The sequence below is a fragment of the Danio rerio genome, chromosome 13 (assembly GCF_049306965.1).
Source record: "Danio rerio strain Tuebingen ecotype United States chromosome 13, GRCz12tu, whole genome shotgun sequence".
Taxonomy (NCBI): domain Eukaryota; kingdom Metazoa; phylum Chordata; class Actinopteri; order Cypriniformes; family Danionidae; genus Danio; species Danio rerio.
Genome location: NC_133188.1, coordinates 17,687,571 through 17,707,232, shown reverse-complemented (window position 1 = coordinate 17,707,232; position 19,662 = coordinate 17,687,571). Strand labels below are relative to the sequence as shown.

At 35.5% G+C, this 19,662-nt stretch overlaps 1 protein-coding gene across 4 annotated transcripts in view; it reads right to left on the bottom strand.

The window, feature by feature from the left end:
- Positions 1 to 1,048: 1,048 nt before the first annotated feature.
- The window catches only part of trmt61a (tRNA methyltransferase 61A), a 24,311-nt gene continuing 5,697 nt past the window's right edge, over positions 1,049 to 19,662 (bottom strand). For 2 of the 4 annotated variants that reach the window (XM_073919495.1, XM_073919496.1), the window contains exons 3-5: positions 14,189 to 14,455; positions 9,542 to 9,578; positions 1,049 to 2,205 (exon numbers count right to left, since the gene is read on the bottom strand). In XM_073919495.1, coding sequence (XP_073775596.1) covers positions 2,127 to 2,205; positions 9,542 to 9,578; positions 14,189 to 14,455 — 383 coding nt within the window. In that variant the 3' untranslated portion in view covers positions 1,049 to 2,126. 4 annotated transcript variants of the gene reach the window in all.

Here is a 19,662-nt window from a genome sequence, read left to right as displayed (position 1 = left end):
TGTGGTATCTTGTGTCAACTGCAAGCTTGCTGACACACTGTTTAAGGTGAGAGGATTTGTGGAGTCTAAGAGCTGCAATCACAGAGCCCATTGCTGTGTTTGAGACCATCAGGCAAGAAGGAGAACCAGGCTTTTTTCTCATTCTTTCCCTTGATATTCTGTTAACAGAAAGCAGATGGTTTAAACACACACTTTTATGGGGAGAGGGCCTTTTTATAGCATTTGAGTTGCAGCATTACATAACACATAATCCCTCATATATAGTAATATTATTTCAGTAATACAATTGCAAGTCTAAGCATGAAATATTAACACAGTTAACACAAACAGGATGTGGGTTATACTAATTCAAAGATTATTTAAATATTAAATTACCTAACTAAAAAATCTGATGAGAAGAATCCAATGTAATGAACATTAAAAAGAGCCATATTTAAGATATCTTTTAATTATATCAACTAAATTATATTTTATGGGGTCATGTTAAAACATGCATGCAAATGAACTTTAAGAACATGTCAAATCTAATTCGTCTGAATTACGCTAGTTCATAAATACTAGAAAAGTGTTGATTCATGCAGAAACAAGCTAATTTTTGTTCTTGCTTGAAACTTTGTTTTAAAGTTTTGTTTATATTAGTTTAATTATGCTCCACCTAATTCTCAGGCTTTTTAATATAATGCTGCAAAGGTTCGTTGTACTTCAAAGTGCACATACAACAGTATATGCAGGAGTTGGACAAAAAAACTAAAACACTGGTCAATTTAGTGTTGGAAGTTTCAGGGCTAAACTTTTAGATGTTCATATGGCATAATAGAAGTGAAATATGGCTGAAGCCGGCCTACATATAATTCTATAAAAAAGGACTGTAGTTAATGATTGAACAGGATTCCATGCAGTACATTAGTATCCCATTCTAAAAATATATATCTACAGTATTCCAAAAATTGAGCTAACAAAGATTTATAATATTGAGCCAGTGTGTGTGTGATGGAAAGAATAATAATAAACAAAAACACGACTTTACAGCAACTACAAATGCATCAGATTTCAGTGGGAAGGCCTTTTATGGACACATAAATAGAGGAGCTCTCAGTACTTATTTTCAGATCTAACATTTACCAGATGTTTGCACATCTTGTTCTTTTACAGTATCTTACATTTCACATGCAAGAATGTACAAATCCAGAACAGGCTGTACAGCCTTGAAATCAGAGCACTAGTGGTGAGAAACTGCTGATATCACATCAATGAGCACATTAAAAACCTCACAATCAAACAAAGCCTTGCATGACGTTATTTGACATCCTAGTATTAGGAGTGTTAGGGACATGTGGAGCTGCGCATCAGCAAAGTTGTTCTACAATGTTCAGCGTTTCAGCTTTCAACAGTTATATGTACATTACACTGAACTGCAACGATAAAAACCAAACTGAAGCAGTTTCAACTTACTAGAACTTCATCTATGTTAAGTTGCTTTGCCACAATTAACATTGTAAAAAGCACTATAGAAATATAAAGATAAAACATTTTTTGTGTGTTATGAAGACAAGTACACAGTCTTGATGCTTTCAGAGAAATCTGATATTTGTGCATTTATTTTTACCAAACAGTTAAGAGTCTGTTCATTAGCACCACGAGATTAAGCAATACATACAAACTACTAACTGTTTTTTTATTCTGATTTATAGTTAAACTAAAGAAATAATTGTTGAAAAAAGCAAAAAGCTTTAGTAAATGGAAAAAAAAACTTCTACGTTGATTAAAAACTTATCTATCAGCCAACTAATATTTTAAATGTAAATGAAGGCAAGCACAAGGAATTGTACAGGTGCATTTAAGACATTTCTCAGGCCTGCATTGCTTAAACTCTACAACATCAACTTCATTCACACCTCTGGTCACGTGGTTTGGAAGAAAAGGTGAGGTATCCCGTGTGTCCTGCCATTTCTCTGGGTGGTGTGGCAGTCCTGCAGATCACAGAGGTGTTGACATCCTCTTGACTGATGTCTGAAGTCGTCTGAGTGCTGTCGGCATAATACTCCTCTGGTCCGAAGTCTGGCAAGGGCAGAGTGACAGTGCGAACATCATGAACCCGTAGCAGAACCTCCAGAGTGCAGATCTCCTCAAAACCATGGTCCAATAAAGCTTCGCAAGTTCTCTGGACCTGCTCTATACATGGTGAGAATGAGCAGAGACGACCTCCTGGAGATTAAGTTAAGAGTACAAGACAGTAAGCAAATGAACACATTCAAAGATTGTTTTTACATTAACATTATAAAATGTCTTTGTTTCATCTCTCTTTTTTTGGACTGCAATTCCACCGACTAGACCAGTGTTGCATATTTTTGGACAAATTAATTACTGCAAATACTAGTATGTGTGTATTGTATAATGAAATATAAATCACATGCACTAATTGTGTTAGCATAAAAAAATAAAACTTTCTGCACTCATTTTAGGGGTAAATGTAGGGCTGCACAATTTATCAAGATTATAAAAATATCACAAATGTACATCTCAATGATTTGGAATAAATAAGAGATTTAATCCAAAAGTATATTTGTGTCTTTAGCACAACCTTTCAAAGACTTTTCAGCAAATCAGGAAATGTAGTTACGACAACACATATCTCTGAAACTAAGCAGAGGGAACTTACCAGTCTGTGGTAAAAAAACTAAAAAAAAACTAACAATTTCAATATGAATGCTAAAATACTGTGTGTATGGCATGTTAGTAAACCCATGTGCTTCAATATAAAAATGTTCTTTATAGATTCAAAGTGGACAGAATTCAATGTTTTCATGTACAATATGATTTGCAGTACAATATAATTTCTATTTAGGCACACATAATTTTCAGTGCATACATACAAATCACGATCCTACATCCATTCCAATATACCCTATATCAGGGGTGGCCAACCCTGTTCCTGGAGAGCCACCTTTCTGCAGATTTCAGTTGCTACCCATATCAAACACACCTGAACCAATTAATTAGGACCTGAACACCACGTGGTAATTACAGGCAGGTCTGTTTGATATGGGCTGCAACTGAAATCTGCAGGAAGGTGGCTCTCCAGGAACAGGGTTGGCCACCCCTGCCCTATATCTATAATGGACTATATGCATAAACAGAAAACAGGAATAATGGGAGTATTTGTTTTATTTGCCAAAATAAAAAACACCACCAAGTAAAGCATTTTCAAAATATTTATAAGCTCCTGAGTTTAACTTAAAAAATATTTGGTATAAAATGTATTTATAATCCCATTACAAATACATGCTTGAGCCAAAATTAATGCAGTTAACATTAACATGAGGAAAAACAAACAAACAAACAAATGGCTAAAAAAGTCTATAAGGTTGCATGAAAACTAAACTTTTAAGTGTTTTGTTTTCTTTCCTATTCTCAATGTTTTCAGGTTGAGAAAAATGGTAGTGATTTTTACTTCAATTTTATGCAACATGAATTAAATATCTGTTTGCTTTCAGAAATTCTAATGATTCTTTATTTTTCCTGAAACAATGAAATATATGTTGATTTTATCACTTTCTAAAATTTCGTAACATATCCTCATTAGTTAGCGTGTTATTGCAATTTTGTGCAAAGTGTGCCACTATTTGTAGTTTTCACATGATGCCACAGCTTAAGAAATGCTCATTGGAATGGCAAAACCAAATTTTGAATGAAACCATTCATGACTGCCAATCATTTTTTAAACAGATTTATATTAATGTAGCATTATGTAATGATGTGGTAAAAGATGTCACAACATGCATTAACATGCATGCTTCTAACAGATAAACCTGAAGATGACAATGTCATACAAGCTTGTGTTTCCATTTAAGAGAGTATTTCACAGATCTGTACAACAGTTTTATGGAAATTTTGCCCTGTGCCAGTCACAGCAGTGAAAAAAGGTTATCAAACAGATGACTGTGTTCAAAAAAAGTCTTCACCTCAAAAAGTGTCTGTGGTGTTTTGTTTATACCATAGCACTTGTACATTTCAGGAATTAATGTATTTTGTGTTGGCCACTCTTTGTATAACCCTGATTATGCTAGAGAATTATTCAAATACTAGCTCTAAAATGATGTTGGTGAATTAGTAACTGTCTACAGAACAAACCATCGTTATACAATAACTTGTCTTATTCCCATAACCTGCCAAGTTAACCTAATTAACCTAGTTAAGCCTTTAAATGGCACTTTAAGCTGCATAGAAATGTCTTGAAAAGCATCTAGTAAATTATTATTCACTGTCATCATGGCAAAGATAAAAGAAATCATAAATCAGTTATTAGTAATGAGTTTAGAAATGTATTGAACAAGTCTTCTTTCCGTCAAACAGAAATTGGGGGAAAAAAATAAAAAGGAGGCGAATAATTCAGGGGGGCAATTAATTCAGACTTCAACTGTATGTATATATATATATATATATATATATATATATATATATATATATATATCGCGCATCTATAAATTCATCTTTATATTCCATCTATAAAGTTAAAAGTGAAAGTTTGATTTATGATTATTATTATGTCGAATTACTTTGGTCTCATATCAAGAATGAGGCACATATGTAAACTTTTCTAATTCCTACAGCGTTCACCTTATTTGAATGTAAATGCCCTCAAATTAAAGTTGACAATCTGCAGTTAAAGCATTTCATTTCAAATCCATTGTGTTGGTGTATAGAGCCAAAAATGTTAGAATTGTGTTGATATCCTAATATTAATGGATCTGACTGTATATGTATTTTAAAAAATACATATACAGTCAGGTCTATAAATATTGGGAATTGACAATTCTAACATTTTTGGCCCTATACATCAATACAATATATAGTATCCTCATGTCAGTTAAGGACACATCTACAGTATGCTGCTTTAAAAAAAAAATCTGAAAAAGCATCGCCCATGACTGGAAGTGAAGCAGAATTTGGATTCAGACATGGAAAGGAAAAGTCATGACATGTGGCCAAGTATGATGACTTGGAAATTCTGCTCTGGATTTAACCCACCCAAGTGCACACACACACACTGGAAACAATTAGCAGCTCACCAAGCTGTAAAGGTTGAGAGAGCACTCACATGTTCTTGCTTGCATTTTCATCCCTTCCTGCTAAGGTCTATTATTAAGTGGATAAATGGAGAAAGGGTGGTTAAGAGGTTTTAACAGTGATTATCTTCTACTTCTCTTTCATCTTTCTCTACTAACACAAATAGATGGAATTTGGACTGAAGGTGGCATTACTAACATGCACAAGAATAGCCACATCAGATCTGAGTAAGAAGAGAGACAGGGAAATGTGAGGACAGCAGTATATTAAGGAGAAGGCTTTGTGGGTACAGTTTACTCTTTAGGTTTTTAGGTTCAACCTGATTACATTAACTTAGTCCATCATCTAACCCAACCAATCCAATCCTTCACTCTTTACATTCAATACAGAACTACAGAGAACAGGAACCATGTTAGGAGGGTAGTGGTGTTGCTCAATTTGTCTTTGCTCCAATCAAAGTAGAAATAAACATTTATTCAGTAATTCAATATAGTAATAATGAACATACAAAATATTGATGCCATAAGCAGTTTAAAATAAAGTAAATAATAATTTCTTATTTAAACTTTTAGCACACTTTTAACTAAATTGTATATGCAGTGGTCATATATATTAACATTTAAATTCAGTCATTTAGCAGATGCTTTTGTCCAAAGTGATTTACAAATGAAGAGGCATTCAGTGATTCAACATGGAGGCAATACAAACTAGAAGAGCTACTATACTATACAATAATTTTTTTATTTGTGTCTTTTAAGTGCTCAAGTGTTTGAGGAAGAGATGGGTTTTCAGTTGTCTTTTGAATAATTTTAGTGAATCAGTAGTTCATGTCGGAAAGGAAAGATCATTTAACCAGTAAAAAAACTGAATGAATATGTTTTAGAAATTGACTTGGAGCTTCTCTTCATGATATTGTTAGGCCATTTTACGAACTGACTAGATTTTACTGACTCACTTACTGAATGAAGGCTCCTGGATGGGATTCAAATTTTCAGGAGAGTAAGAGCAGTGTTAATTTTGACAGAAAATTTAGATTTAGTTTTAGTCTTTTGACAAATTTCTTTTTAGTTTTAGTCTTATATTTTAGTCTTCTGAATCATTTTAGTTTTATTCTAGTTTTAGTCAACAAATTTTTAGTCGACTAAATCAACTCTAGATTTAATTGACTAAAATATATTTGGTTTAAGTGTAATTTAATTAAATATTATACATTTGTTTATACAAAACTTTTTAAATTAATTTTAAATAATTATTCATTCATTTTATTTTTGACTTAGTTCCTTTATTAATCAGGGGTCACCACAGCGGAATGAACCGCCAACTTATCCAGCATGTTTTATGCAGCGAATGCCCTTCCAGTCGCAACCCAACACTGGCAAACACCTATTCACTCTTGCATTCACACTCATACACTATGGCAAATTTAGCTTATTCAATTTAACCATACTACATGTCTTTGGACTGTGGGGGAAACTGGAGCACCCGGAGGAAACCCACATGAACACAGTGAAAACATGCTAACTCCACACAGAAATACCAACTGACCCAGCCGGGGCTCGAACCAGTGACTTTCTTGCTGCAAGGCGATCGTGCTTTTCACTACCCCAACGTGACACCCTTAAAAGTTAAATAAAACAGTCTAATTAAACTATGGTTTTCCATTGAAGACCAAAAGTTAGATATGCACTGTTTATTTATATCATAAGTAATATGTAAAATTATGTGTAAGCAATCAATCTACATGTAAGAACAGAAGCCATCAGAAAATGTAGGATTGAAAAATGAATGATTATTTAGCAAAACTTTTGTTTTAAAGTGGTAAAAAACTAGTCTTTTTGACCAATCTGTTGAACAGTTTCAAGCCATCAAATCTTTGAAAGGACTTCAAATATTTTATGTCCACTTTGCAATGTCAGTCTATAGCAAGCTTTACTGATGTATTTGGTGTTACAGTACATGGTGCTTAGATATAGCACTGATTAAATAGGAGTAATGACATATAGCTGGCAAATTATTATGTGTTAACTTGTAAAACCTGCACTTAGTTCCACAGCTGTGTTATATAGAGGAATTCTAAAGCACAGATGTTCATAAAAATTAAAAGTTTGTTTCACTTTAAAGAAGTTTTGTTATCTTGCATGCTGTATGTGACTCCCTGATAAGCAGAAATTATAGCACTACAGTATTATTACATCCTTACAGATGTAAGAAATAATCACATTGCTGAATGACGTCCTGAAAAAAGCAGTTTTTGTTTTGTGGTAACTTACAGGAAAATTTGAAGTTGGCTGTTGTCTTGATGATCGCGGCAGACGCAGACAGTGCATAAATCTAATGTGAGTTAGCTAAACTGAAGTTGCATCTAAAATTTAAAACGTGAGGAAACAACTCGCAGAATGAATGCCATGATCATATAAATGTAAAAATTACAGATTAAATAACTTTTCATGTACAATCTAAGGGAGTCATTTTTCTAAAGGTCAGCGAGAGGCAATACCATTTCAGTTAAGCAAAAGCACACACAATTATTTAAAAAAAAAGGTCTGAGTTTATCTTTGCGTGAATATCGGGATGATTCCCTGGCATGCTGATGTTGCTTTAGATCTCCTTATTTTTATCAGCTATTTCTGAACCCACACAGTTTACTGTCTTTTTTGTCTTGACATCAAACCTGAATCTTTTCAGGTTTTCTGAATCCAATTTTAAAACTTGTTTTAAAATTACATGAATACAGGAATTACTTTCTTGTTTTATAAAACATTGCTGGAAAGAAAATCCGCTATCATATCTTTTAGCAAGGAAAAGAAACCTTCAAGTAGATATTACTGTTGAGGAATGGAACATACATGTCTTTTAACTTAAACTCAGACCATTATTACCATATGTAGAATATTACAATACTAATTAATGATGAAGACTTACATTACACCTGTGAAATACATTTGATTAACCATAATATGCCAGGCACAAGGCTGGGGAAACTTACAAAAAAAATAATTCTGCTGCCCTGAAAGTTTCAATGAGCACAGTGGCCTCCATAATCCGTAAGTGGAAGATGTATGGAAACCACCAGGACTCTTCCTAGAGCTGGCAGACAAACTAAGCTGAGTGATCAGGGGAGAAGGGTCTTAAGTCAGGGAGGTGATCAATTACCTGATGCTCATGCTGTCTGAGCTCCAGCCTTCTTCTGTGGAGAGTGGAGAACCTTACAGATGGACAACCATCTGTGCAGCCACTACCTGTCTGGAATTCGCCAAAAGGCATCTGAAGGACTCTCAGACCATAAGAAACAATATTCTCTGGTCTGATGAGACTAAAATTTAACTCTTTGGAGTGAATGCCAGGCGTTACTTTGGAGAAAACCAGACACCGCTGATCACCAGGCTAATACCATCCCTACAGTGAAACATGGTGATGGCAGCATTATGCTATGGAGATGTTTTTCAGCAGCAGGAACTAAAAGACTGGTCAGGATGGAGGGTAAGTTGAATGCAGCCAAGTACAGAGACAGCCTGAATAAAAACCTGCTTCAGAGTGCTCTTGACCCCAGACTGGGGTGACAATTCATCTTCCAGCAGGACAATGACCCAAAGTACACTGCCAAAATATCAATGGAGTTGCTTCACAACAACTCTGTGAATGTCCTTGAGTGGCCCAGCCAGAGTCCAGAGAATTTTGAGGAAATAAATTAATTTAATCCATTTTAGAATAAGGCTGTAACATATAAAAAATGTGGAAAAATAGGCACTATGAATTAGGGATGTAACGGTATCAGAATTTCACGGTATGGTAATACCTCGGTATGAATGGCACGGTACGGTATTTATTGAGTCATTTACAGGAAAAACAAAACTAATGAAAATACCCCAAAAAAGTGCCAAAAGTGTCAATGACATACAAGTTAGCCATCTATCTGTAAGCTTTGAAACAGGAACTTCAATTTTAATAACAAAAAATTATTAAACCATGTAAAAAAAATAAAGTTTCAATTTAGTATTGTTGAAAACTCATCACATTCAACATTTAATCAAGCACTCACTCACTTAGATAGAGATGGGTTTTAAGGAAAATTATCATATAACTATAATCTGGTAAAAGCTGGTATCTCTGGGCATTTACAATGTTTTTATCTGCAACAGAAAAGTTTCCGCTACCTCCCGTTCGCTTCATTCGCCTGAGCAAATTTTCTCAGAAGACCTATAGTTTTACTGAGTCATGCGACTACGGTAATATTGAAAAAAATTGCCATTGCGGTATGACGGTATTTACAATACAGTTACATCCCTACTATGAATACATTAATAAACACATCCATATACACATACACACATACATACATGCATGCATGCATGCATAGTGAGAACTGTGAGGGAAAAGCCCAACCAAACCGAGCTCTGGCACACCTCTTCCAACCAGGCCAGGCCGCCCAACTGAACAGAGCACTCACACTTATCAAACAAACCAGGAAACTCACCCCGGCCACGGTTCGGACAGCCCAGTGTGAGTACACCCTAAAATTACATGGAAACAACACTTCACTGCTGTGGTATCAGTGTAAAGATTAACTTTTGACTCCTCACATCTTTGTCCTTTTGCAGTTACAAAAAAATCATTTACTCTCACAGCTTGGATTGTTTTTAAAAGTAACTGATTTGAAATGACACTTTTTAAAATGAATAACTGTTTACACAGTTCACTTTCAGATTTCAAACTCAACAGGATGTTTTCATTGACTTACAGCTGTGCTACACATTGTATGAAAGGTAATTTTCACAAATCCATAATAAGCGTACTTTAAAATATGCAGGAGCAATTTGATTTAAAGAGTGGGTAAGCAAATGAAAAACGTTTTTATTTGAGTTCATCATGCCATTCTACTGACAAATTAGGCCTTCTCATTTAAACTGTCATTAACAGAGACATATGCTTTCTTTTAAAAAGTCTCAACAGGTTTCCTGGCAACATTCTGCTCTGAAAACTCCATGACAAGTATTGCACAAATCAGTCAGTTTGTGGAAAGAAACAGAACAAGGCCAACATAAGTATCTTGTCTTCACAAAGCATTGACCATACTCAAGTCTCACCGCCAGCCCTTTTATGGACATTAATGGACAACCTGCTAGCAAAAACATCTTGCATGTGTATATATCAGAGTCCCTGAAGGGGTTGGGTATAATGTTGAGTGCTGCAGAAATTCCACAAGCATGAGACAGACAGACTCGAGAAAAGTTTTCCAATAGGAGATCCTTTCTTGATTTTACACTCCACCAAAGAATACTTTACATGCATGTAGACAAAATAAATGGATTTGGGTGGACATGAAATTATCACCTGTGCGTGACATCATTCAAATTATGTTTTATGCCAAATACCTGTAAAAAAAATGCACAACCTCACCTATTTATCTAAAATTAATGAACTAAAATAAAACATTATAATTAAGCTTTGTTTTAGAAAGATTTAGATTAATTACATCACATTTCCTGCTGAAAATAAACATCCTATTTAACTACACCTCAGTTTTAAGCTTTACTGGCTAAAAAGCCAAAGGCAATACATTTTCATAACAGTTTCTCTTTCAATGTATTGATGCAAGGAAATCAATAATAAACAAGGGATGCTGATCCTTCATGGGACACGGACTTGTCAGCACTCGTCCAACAAGGCAAACAATAGGGTATATGCAGAAGTATGCGAAAGGATTTTTGATTTTTCAGTAACTCGAGTCAAGTGCTTCCGGTGAACTAAATGCTATTAAAAAAATGCAGTGTTTAAGGTCCATTTTCTTTAAAAACCAGTGATCCTTATTGCCTGATTGATATACGATATAAGGTGGATCTTAGAAAGTACAAGAAGCAATGCATTAAATTACATTTTTCCGTGCCATGTCTTTCAAAAATGAACATTTATTTTTCCTTCATTCATTTTCTTTTCGGCTTAGTCCCCTTGGGGTCGCTACAGCAGAATGAACCGCCAACATTTATTTTACCCAGGTATATTTAATGGAGCTTCTGCTCTGTCCAGTTAATCTTTATGGGCATGTGTGTATGCTTTTTATCTCATTTAAAAAGGACAACTAATTGAATGCTAAAGTCTATTTAACTTATAATATTTTAATTATATTACAATGTCGATACTGTAAAAGTAACCGTATAAAATCGAGAATAGTTACATTAACCTTCACCGGTAATTTATAAGTATGGGAAAAAACACTAGCTGTGCATATACCCTATTCCTGTGACACGTCAAGTTGACGCCAAAAAAAACTACTGCTATCCAACTGTGTTGTCGTCTCATATTGGCTGGCATCTGGAACAAAAAGCTGTGTGTGAACTAGGGCTGTGCGATATGGACAAAGAAACCTACAACAATTTTCTTAAACATTATTGTGATTTCGATTTTAATCATGATTTTGACACACAGACGTTTTAGTGTAAATCTGAAACATATTTCCAAAGAAAACAAATTAGATCTTTATCAAAGGCCCGTAACATGTCATTAAAATAAAAATCACCTAGTACAGGCGTAACAAATCATCTCTAGAACAGACCTATGGCAAAACAAATAAATAGGCCGTGTGTGTGTGTGTGGTTAAACTCAAGGCACTGATGTTCTGCTTGACCACAAACTGAAGTTGCGTGTACTTTTCTACATGTCCACAGATTTTTTTGTTATGCTCCTAAATGCTATAAACACAAGCAAATCAAAAAAAAAAAAAAAAGGTGCTTTATAATAAGAACTTTTATAAGCATCTCACAAACACTCAGAATAAAAAGGTCTAATGTGTTTATACCTTTATAAAAGCTCTTTGTGTGTTTAAGCTGATAAACATTCCATAACACTGTCTCGAACGGTGAATTAAATGGAGAACAGACACAGAAAAGCTGGATCAAATAAACAAAGGAAACATATATGATTTTCTTTATTATCTGTAGTACGAGTGCTTACGTTTTTTTTGCTGGTAAGTGTATAAATGATAGAAAAAAATAAATAAATATAGTTCAATGGAAATCAGGCTTCCTTGACCTAAACACCCATAATGTGTTGCGTTACAACACGGTCCGAAGCTCTATTTCATGTACAAAGTTATGTTTAGGTTTAAGTTATTAAACCCTAATTAAACAATATGCAGCCCATAATTAAATAATATGCAGCCTATTCCTTGATTTCCTGACCCGCGGATTAACAGCAGCACTTCGGATATAACCGAGATACACAAATAACAGGGTTTTATGTGTCCCCCTATATGCAATGTCAGGATAGTGAATCCATAAGGTAATGTGAACTGCACACACTTTATCACACACACACTTATCCTTTAAATATCCATGTTAATTGGTGTTTGAAAAGGTCTATCGATTAAAAGGCTTACGACAATTAAATCAATCATTAAGTAATTGCTAGCAGCCCCTAGTTTAATCATATGTAAACACAATATCAAATATGTTATTAAAAAGCACACGCAATAAATCAATTAATCTATATATGTTTGCATTGTGCAATAAAATGACGTTATTAACCGGTATATTTTTTTCTAGAAAATCATTTTTGGAATGCATTGTTTAATAAGGAACGCAATAACAGAAACCTAAATATATAAATCAATTCTGCTAGGAGTAAGCCAAATATTTTTTTTTCTTCCAGATTTAAGCCCTGGTCATAAGTGTCAATTTTTTTACAATTGAGATTTATACAGGGGAATTGAATTATCTTTCAGTTGATGTATGGTTTGTTAGCATAGAAGTTAGGTATGGTTAGAGTTTGAATTATCTTGGTTTAATTGTTTTTAGACATGTGAAAGTCAATGTTGGAGCGAGGTTATTTGTCCTGGTTTGAGCTGCATTTCTACCAGTGTTGTTAGCAAATTACCTGAATTGATGGAGTGAAGAATGTTGAAATGTACAGATTTTAATACATTATGCCATTCCTTCTGCAATGGACTAATTTTAGTGATCCACTAATTGCAGTGAAATCATATTTTGGGAAAAAAAAACCTTAATGAAAAACAGTGATAAAAAGGCCTCCACAGGGTCCAGACCTGAATATTATAGAGGCTGTAAGAGATCACCTGGACAGAAAAAGAAAGATTTGACGCTCTAAACTGAAAGAGCTCTGGAAAGTGCTAAAAGATGCCTGATATTACACAGAGAAGTTACATTAAACACAGACTTTTACTTGAAGAGAATATGTTGAGCTGTTGTTGTGTTTATTTTATTTTATTTTTTTTACATATTTCCTATATATTCTGTATGTTTTTAATAAAGAGAGTGATTGATTTTTATTGCGCAAAATGCCAACAAAGCTGGTATATGGTACAGTGCTTAGGACTTTTACACAGTACAGTACTGGCCCTGGCCCAGTTGGAAAAGGTGTGTTAGAAAGGGGTTTGCTTAGGCTGGGGTGCAGTATGCTTGTAGTGTGAGTGCAAAGCAGACCCTAGCATGAAACTGAGAGGACGCAATGTCACATTTAAGGTACTGTTTGATATGGATTTATCACTCAATCTCACTTTTCAATGAACACAAAACACCCCTCGCTGCACTTCAGCTGCCACATTCAGCAAACCTTCTAATACATGCAGCATGATGACATTTATGAAAATTTATGAGCAACAAAAATGGAAGTTCTGTTCAGCATAAGACTCAAACAATGTTGAAATTGCTGTGTATGTATTTATGAGTTGAATTAAAACCACAAATGTGTGCATTTGTATAATGCATGGTGAAAGTACGAAATGCTTATAAAATACACTTATTTTGTTCTGTATAATGGTGAAATGCAGCATTTTAGGAAAGTAAGAGATATTTTTACTCGATCTGTGCAAAACTGTCAAGCCCTCCTTTTCTCCATTTTCCAGTAACTTGAGTAATTTTTTCAAAACTGCAATAAGATCTAACTAGCACTGAAACAACTAGTAACATAAAAATATCACCTCATGAAAAAAGCACCATTATTGTACCTATGCTGTTTGTGATCATAAAGTTCACTGTGGCATTAAGTAGTATTTAAATCTTGTTTTAAGAAGACTTATTTAAGTTGCTTCATCCGTGAACATAAAGACTTGATGTATCACATGACATAGTATTGTTATGGTAATGTGACTTTAGTTATGTGCTCTTACCCTTGTATTTTAAGGCCTTCTTGGCATGTGAGATTGCCTCCCACGGAGAGGGAATGTCTAAAAAGACAGCGTCAGCTACACCCGTGATGCCAAAGCCATCCTTGCACACATCCTGGTTTCTGACAGTAACCAGATGAGACACTTTGTGCTCCTTGAATTCCTGCATAGCCTTCTCGGCTCGCTGACTGTGGAACTCCACAGTGTGCAGGTGGCCGGTAGGAGCGATGGTCCGCAAAATGGAGTGAGACAAAGAGCCGCTGCCTGTACCTGGAATACAGATTCAAAATATGCTGTTATAACAAGCCCACTACTGGAAAAATATTGTCTAAGTTTACACAAACACTCAAATGTCAAATAATACAAATATTACGTTAGCTATCATTGAGGTACTATGAATTAAGGTTTATGCATTCCTGAATTGACATAAACAAACAGGCAGTTGCCAAGCAACTTGTTAACTAGTAAATGTTTTTTCCCCCCACAACCTTAAATGACTCTGTAATAACAAGCATATTTTGCACATGAGTAAATAATGGCACATCTAATAGCAAAACAACCAATTTCTTTAAATAAATGTATACATGCATAAAATGCAAGTATTTTTACACTCGGTCTTAAACTCTTTAACCCTTTGAGTCTCCTTGATCACTTCTGACCAAAAAAATGTAGGTTTTTAAATAAAAAAATTTAAAAATCTAGGGATGCACCGATATGGATTTTTTGGCCGATACCGATAATTCTTTAGACTTGGAGGCCGATAGCCGATATGTATAGGCCGATATTTATAAATATTTCAAAATGACATATTTTTATACAGCAAACTTCATAAAAGATTGAACTAAATAGTCTATACTCAAAGCAAAAAAGCTTTAACTTCAAAATTGCAAGGTGATTATAGACCGATATTCACAATTTCACATAAATCAGCATGCAAAAAATACATTACTTTCTTTTCTTCATAGCAAATTAACATGCAACTTGACTGTTGCATAAAATTAATAAGGTTAAATAACAAAATGGGATTTAATCAACAAGCGAGTTAAATATATTTGAATAAGATGAAAATGAAAGCAATAAGGATTGAAACCAGCTCAAATAGTATTGAATAAAACGGGTTACAGTGATGTACACATGTACAAATACGTCATGCCCGAAAAAGCCTTTTTTAGAGGCGTTTTGACAGTTCAGAGCCACCGTACAAGCGAACAGCTAAATATATATAGTACGCTTAGAAAATGTGGAACAGATTCATCCTATTTGGCGTTTAAGATTCTTTTGAAAATGTAGGAGCTGCTTGTCAATCAAACAACACTTCTGCGCTCGTTCTTGCTGTCAATTGCGGGGAAAATGATCGATGAAAAGTTTATGATAAACCGCTGAGTTTCACTTAACTGTAGAGGCAGAGTTGCCATCAGAGTCAGATTTTCATAAAAAACCTGCATTGAGCTGACTTTATGGCAAACACAGCTGAATATAAAGACAGAATGAGCGGCAGGTCAAGAGTCTCTATGACTGGATTCACCTCTCCCCCGTGCTACGGTGACAGCTTGCACGCTCGTTAAAATCAATATGAATATTCCGATCAAACTGAATACATCTTACATCAACAACACATGACAAGCAACGCGTTGATAATAGCAAATAATCAGATTACAAACAACCGTTATGTTTTTACTTGTTGTAAAATGTGCGGGTCCAGTCCAGCTGCAGTTTGGGGGGTGTGTGTGTGAAGCGAAGAGGGAGAGAGAGAGAGGAGCAGTTTTTGGGCAATAAGACTATTTTAGGTGACTGATTTGTTGTACCACACGGAAAGTAATAAATATTTTGGGCCCAAGTTACATGTGTCCTTGTTCATTCACCGGCTGCAACTAAAAGAAAAGGTAATTCACCACAAAACTAATATTATTCGGCCCTGGAGTAATAAGTTAAGATCCCCTGCTATCTCTACACAACAAAGAGACGGAGCAGGAAAGGTTTACACATGTAATATTTTTCCTGAGGCGATTTAAAGCAAAATACACAATGACACTCAATCAAACACATCTACAATGATAAGGAACATGGTTACTTACTTCTGACTTTGAAGAAATAAACAGTGTGGGAGAGATTTATTACAGTGCACTGGGCAAGTCTGAACAAGTTCCGCCCAGGTCTGTACAATTACGTAATTCATCGGCTTAAAGATATCGGCCTAATTTAGACATCGGATCGATAACGATAATCTTAAAAATAGCATTTATCGGCCGATAACGATATGGCCACCAATATATCGTGCATCCCTAAAAAAAAATAAATAAAAAAAATCACTGCTTCATCTGAATAGTACAAACTTTTTTTTTGTTTTTACAATGTATTCATAAAAAATGGGGGCAAGAATCAAGCAGGTAAAGGGCATAAAGTCACACTTGTACTCCGGTCAAAAGTGACAGACCAGGAAAACAAACAAACAAAAAAAACTATATGTTAAAATAAAATGTGTGTACAGGGATTCTGCACGTTTCACCAGGTTTAATAAAGACTTTATGAGATCATTACATTATATTTTATCATTATATTTTAGACTAATACAGGGCTAAGCGCTAATGTTTTTTTTTTCTTATATACTTATATATAAGTATACTTGTAGTACCTATACATATAATAATTTTATACATTTAATAATACAATAATAAAGTTTTAATAAAACATATACATATTTTATATTTCTTAGCGAAATATTTTGTCAAAACAAGTAAGCTCTAGTTGTAAAAATACACATTTTTTTCCAACAAGAAAAAAAGTGGACAAATTTTTTCAAAGATTTAAAAGCTATAATAAACTAAATGTATGCACAACAGTCTGTCCAAGATGAAGAGTGAAATATTATTATTATTATTTTGAAATTCTTTGGTAATATTAACAAGTTATTACTGCTGTAATGCAAAATTAATGTTGCTTCATTTTATTTGCCAGGCATTCCTCGCCCACACGAACAGGCTGACACACATCTATGTCTTCAAAACAGAAATAAAACTAACAAACATACAGACATCTAAACAAAAGATTTTGACTTCTGCTCACAATTATATAATATGAGTTTGAAATACCATAACATGCTTTGGAAAGGAATGCATGAGTGAAAAAAAGCAGAGAAATCGTGAGATGTCTCAATTTATTATGAAAATTTTTGTTTGCACCACAGGCTATACACTATCTACACTCACGGTCTCTTTATTAGGTACACCTGTATAGCTGCTTGTTAACGCAAATTTCTAATCACATGGCAGCATTTAGGCATGTAGCCATGGTCATGCAGTTCAAACCGAGCATCAGAATGGGGTAGGTGATTTAAAGGTGCAGTAGGTGAACTTTCACAATGCTAACAGCTTACCATAAATCTCTGAATCACAGTCCCTCTCCTGCCGTCTAGAGCCACATCTCCTTAAATACAAGCACAGCAAAAGAACTCTCTCTCATGTGTTAAAAGCGGCTAGTGCTTGTTCGGCGGCAAGCAAGCGAAACTGTCATGCTATTTCAGAGTGAAGATTTAGGGCCTACTCACACTATGCCATCTGAACTGTGCCCAGGCCCGTTTCCCGGATCGTTTGAGAAGTGTGAGTGCGCTGAATCGGGCTCAAACACGGTTCACTTTGCCGGCCCTGGCCCGGTTGAAAGAGATGGGCCTGAACGCAGTTTACTTGGGCTTTGTGAGTGTAAAACGCGCCAAAGCCCGAAACTGAAAGCGAGACGTTACTTTTAAGGGACTGTTTCATTTGGATTTATTAATCATTCATACTGTTCAGTGAACGCAAACTGCCGTAGTTTATTAAAGACGCAAACACTCTCACTGCACGACAGCTGCGCACCTTCAGCAGACCTCCTCATTCTTGCAGCACGAGAGCATTATGATTATGAGCGCCAAAAGGGGCGGATCTGTTCGGCGAAATATCTGACTGCGTGTCACAGCAACCCTTAGGACTGTTTGGCGAAATATTTGACTGCATGCCACTGCATATCAAACGACTGACACAATATAACTAGAGAAATCTCCACTGTGCTGCTGAGTGAGAGCGCTTCTCACTGAACAGCACAGCAGTGATGACGTAAGCATGCCGAGGCCCGATTGTGGTGTGAGTGCGGGCCGTCAGGGGAGACGGGAGGGGGGACAAGCATGCTTTGGCCCGGTTCGAGGCAACTGTACCTAGTGTGAGTATGGCCTTCGAGTTTCATGGTAAACAACATAGGGAAACTAGGCGGAATATCGCTATTTACTTGTGTGTTGTTGTTAAACTAACTAAAAATCTACATTATAGATGCTGTAAAAGGTCCCTTATGAAACTGAAAATAGTCTTATTAATCTTTTATCGGAAGATTTTAGTGGCTGAACAACACTTCTGTAAAGATATAACCCGTTTGTAACAACATCTAACGTTACTTCAGTTTTGCATGAAGTTAAAATAGTTTTAAAACAGAACATTACCTGTTTATGAGATATCCTTCAGCCATTGTTTCATCCTTTCTCCAGCGTGCAAAGGTAACTCCAATACTGATTCAGGTTTTAAAAAGTTTTGATCAAGCAGGTTTTCACCGATCATGCGCGCGCCCTCTCTCGTGAATGCACGGCACCAACAGCGGTCTGCGGAGATGCATACAAACGGCTGCGCAGTTGTTCAAATCTGCATTTGCTGACAGACAGTTTCGCCTACTTATCGGAATTATGAGAGATGTCGGTCCGACTCTATTTAATTGGATGAGCATTTTTTTTGTTTTATGCCTTACCCAAAATATAAAAATACATATAAATACATTTAGATCATTTACTTGAATCATTACTATTAGACTGTGAAGAGACTTTCAACCAGCACAACAAAAAACGATTCTGAAGCAATCACCTACTGCACCTTTAAGTGACTTTGAACGTTGCATGTGTATTGGTGCCAGACGGGCTGGTCTAAATATTTCTACGGGGTATTTCATGCAGAACCATCTCTAGGGTTTACAGAGGATGACCTAAAAAAAGAAAATATCCCGTAAGCAGCAGTTCTGTGGATGCAAATGCCTTGTTGAAGCCAGAGGTCAGAGGAGAATGTCTAGACTGGTTTGAGCTCATAGAAAGGCAACAGTTACTCACATAACCACTTGTTACAACTGAGGTATGCAGAAGAACACTTCTGAATTCACAACACGTTGAACTTTGAGGTGGATGGGCTACAGCAGCAGACCAGACTGGGTGCAACTACTGTCAGCTAAGAACAGGAAACTGAGGCTAAAATTCGCACAGGCTCACCAAAATTGGAGAATAGAAGATTGTAAAAACATTGCCTGATCTGATGAGTCTCGATTTCTGCATTCGACATTCAGATGGTAGGGTCAGAATTTGGCATCAACAACATAAAGACATGGATCCATCCTGTCTTTTATCAATGGTTGAGGCTGGTTGTGGTTCTAATGGTGTGGGGGATATTTCCTTGGCATACTTAGTATCAAGTGAGCAT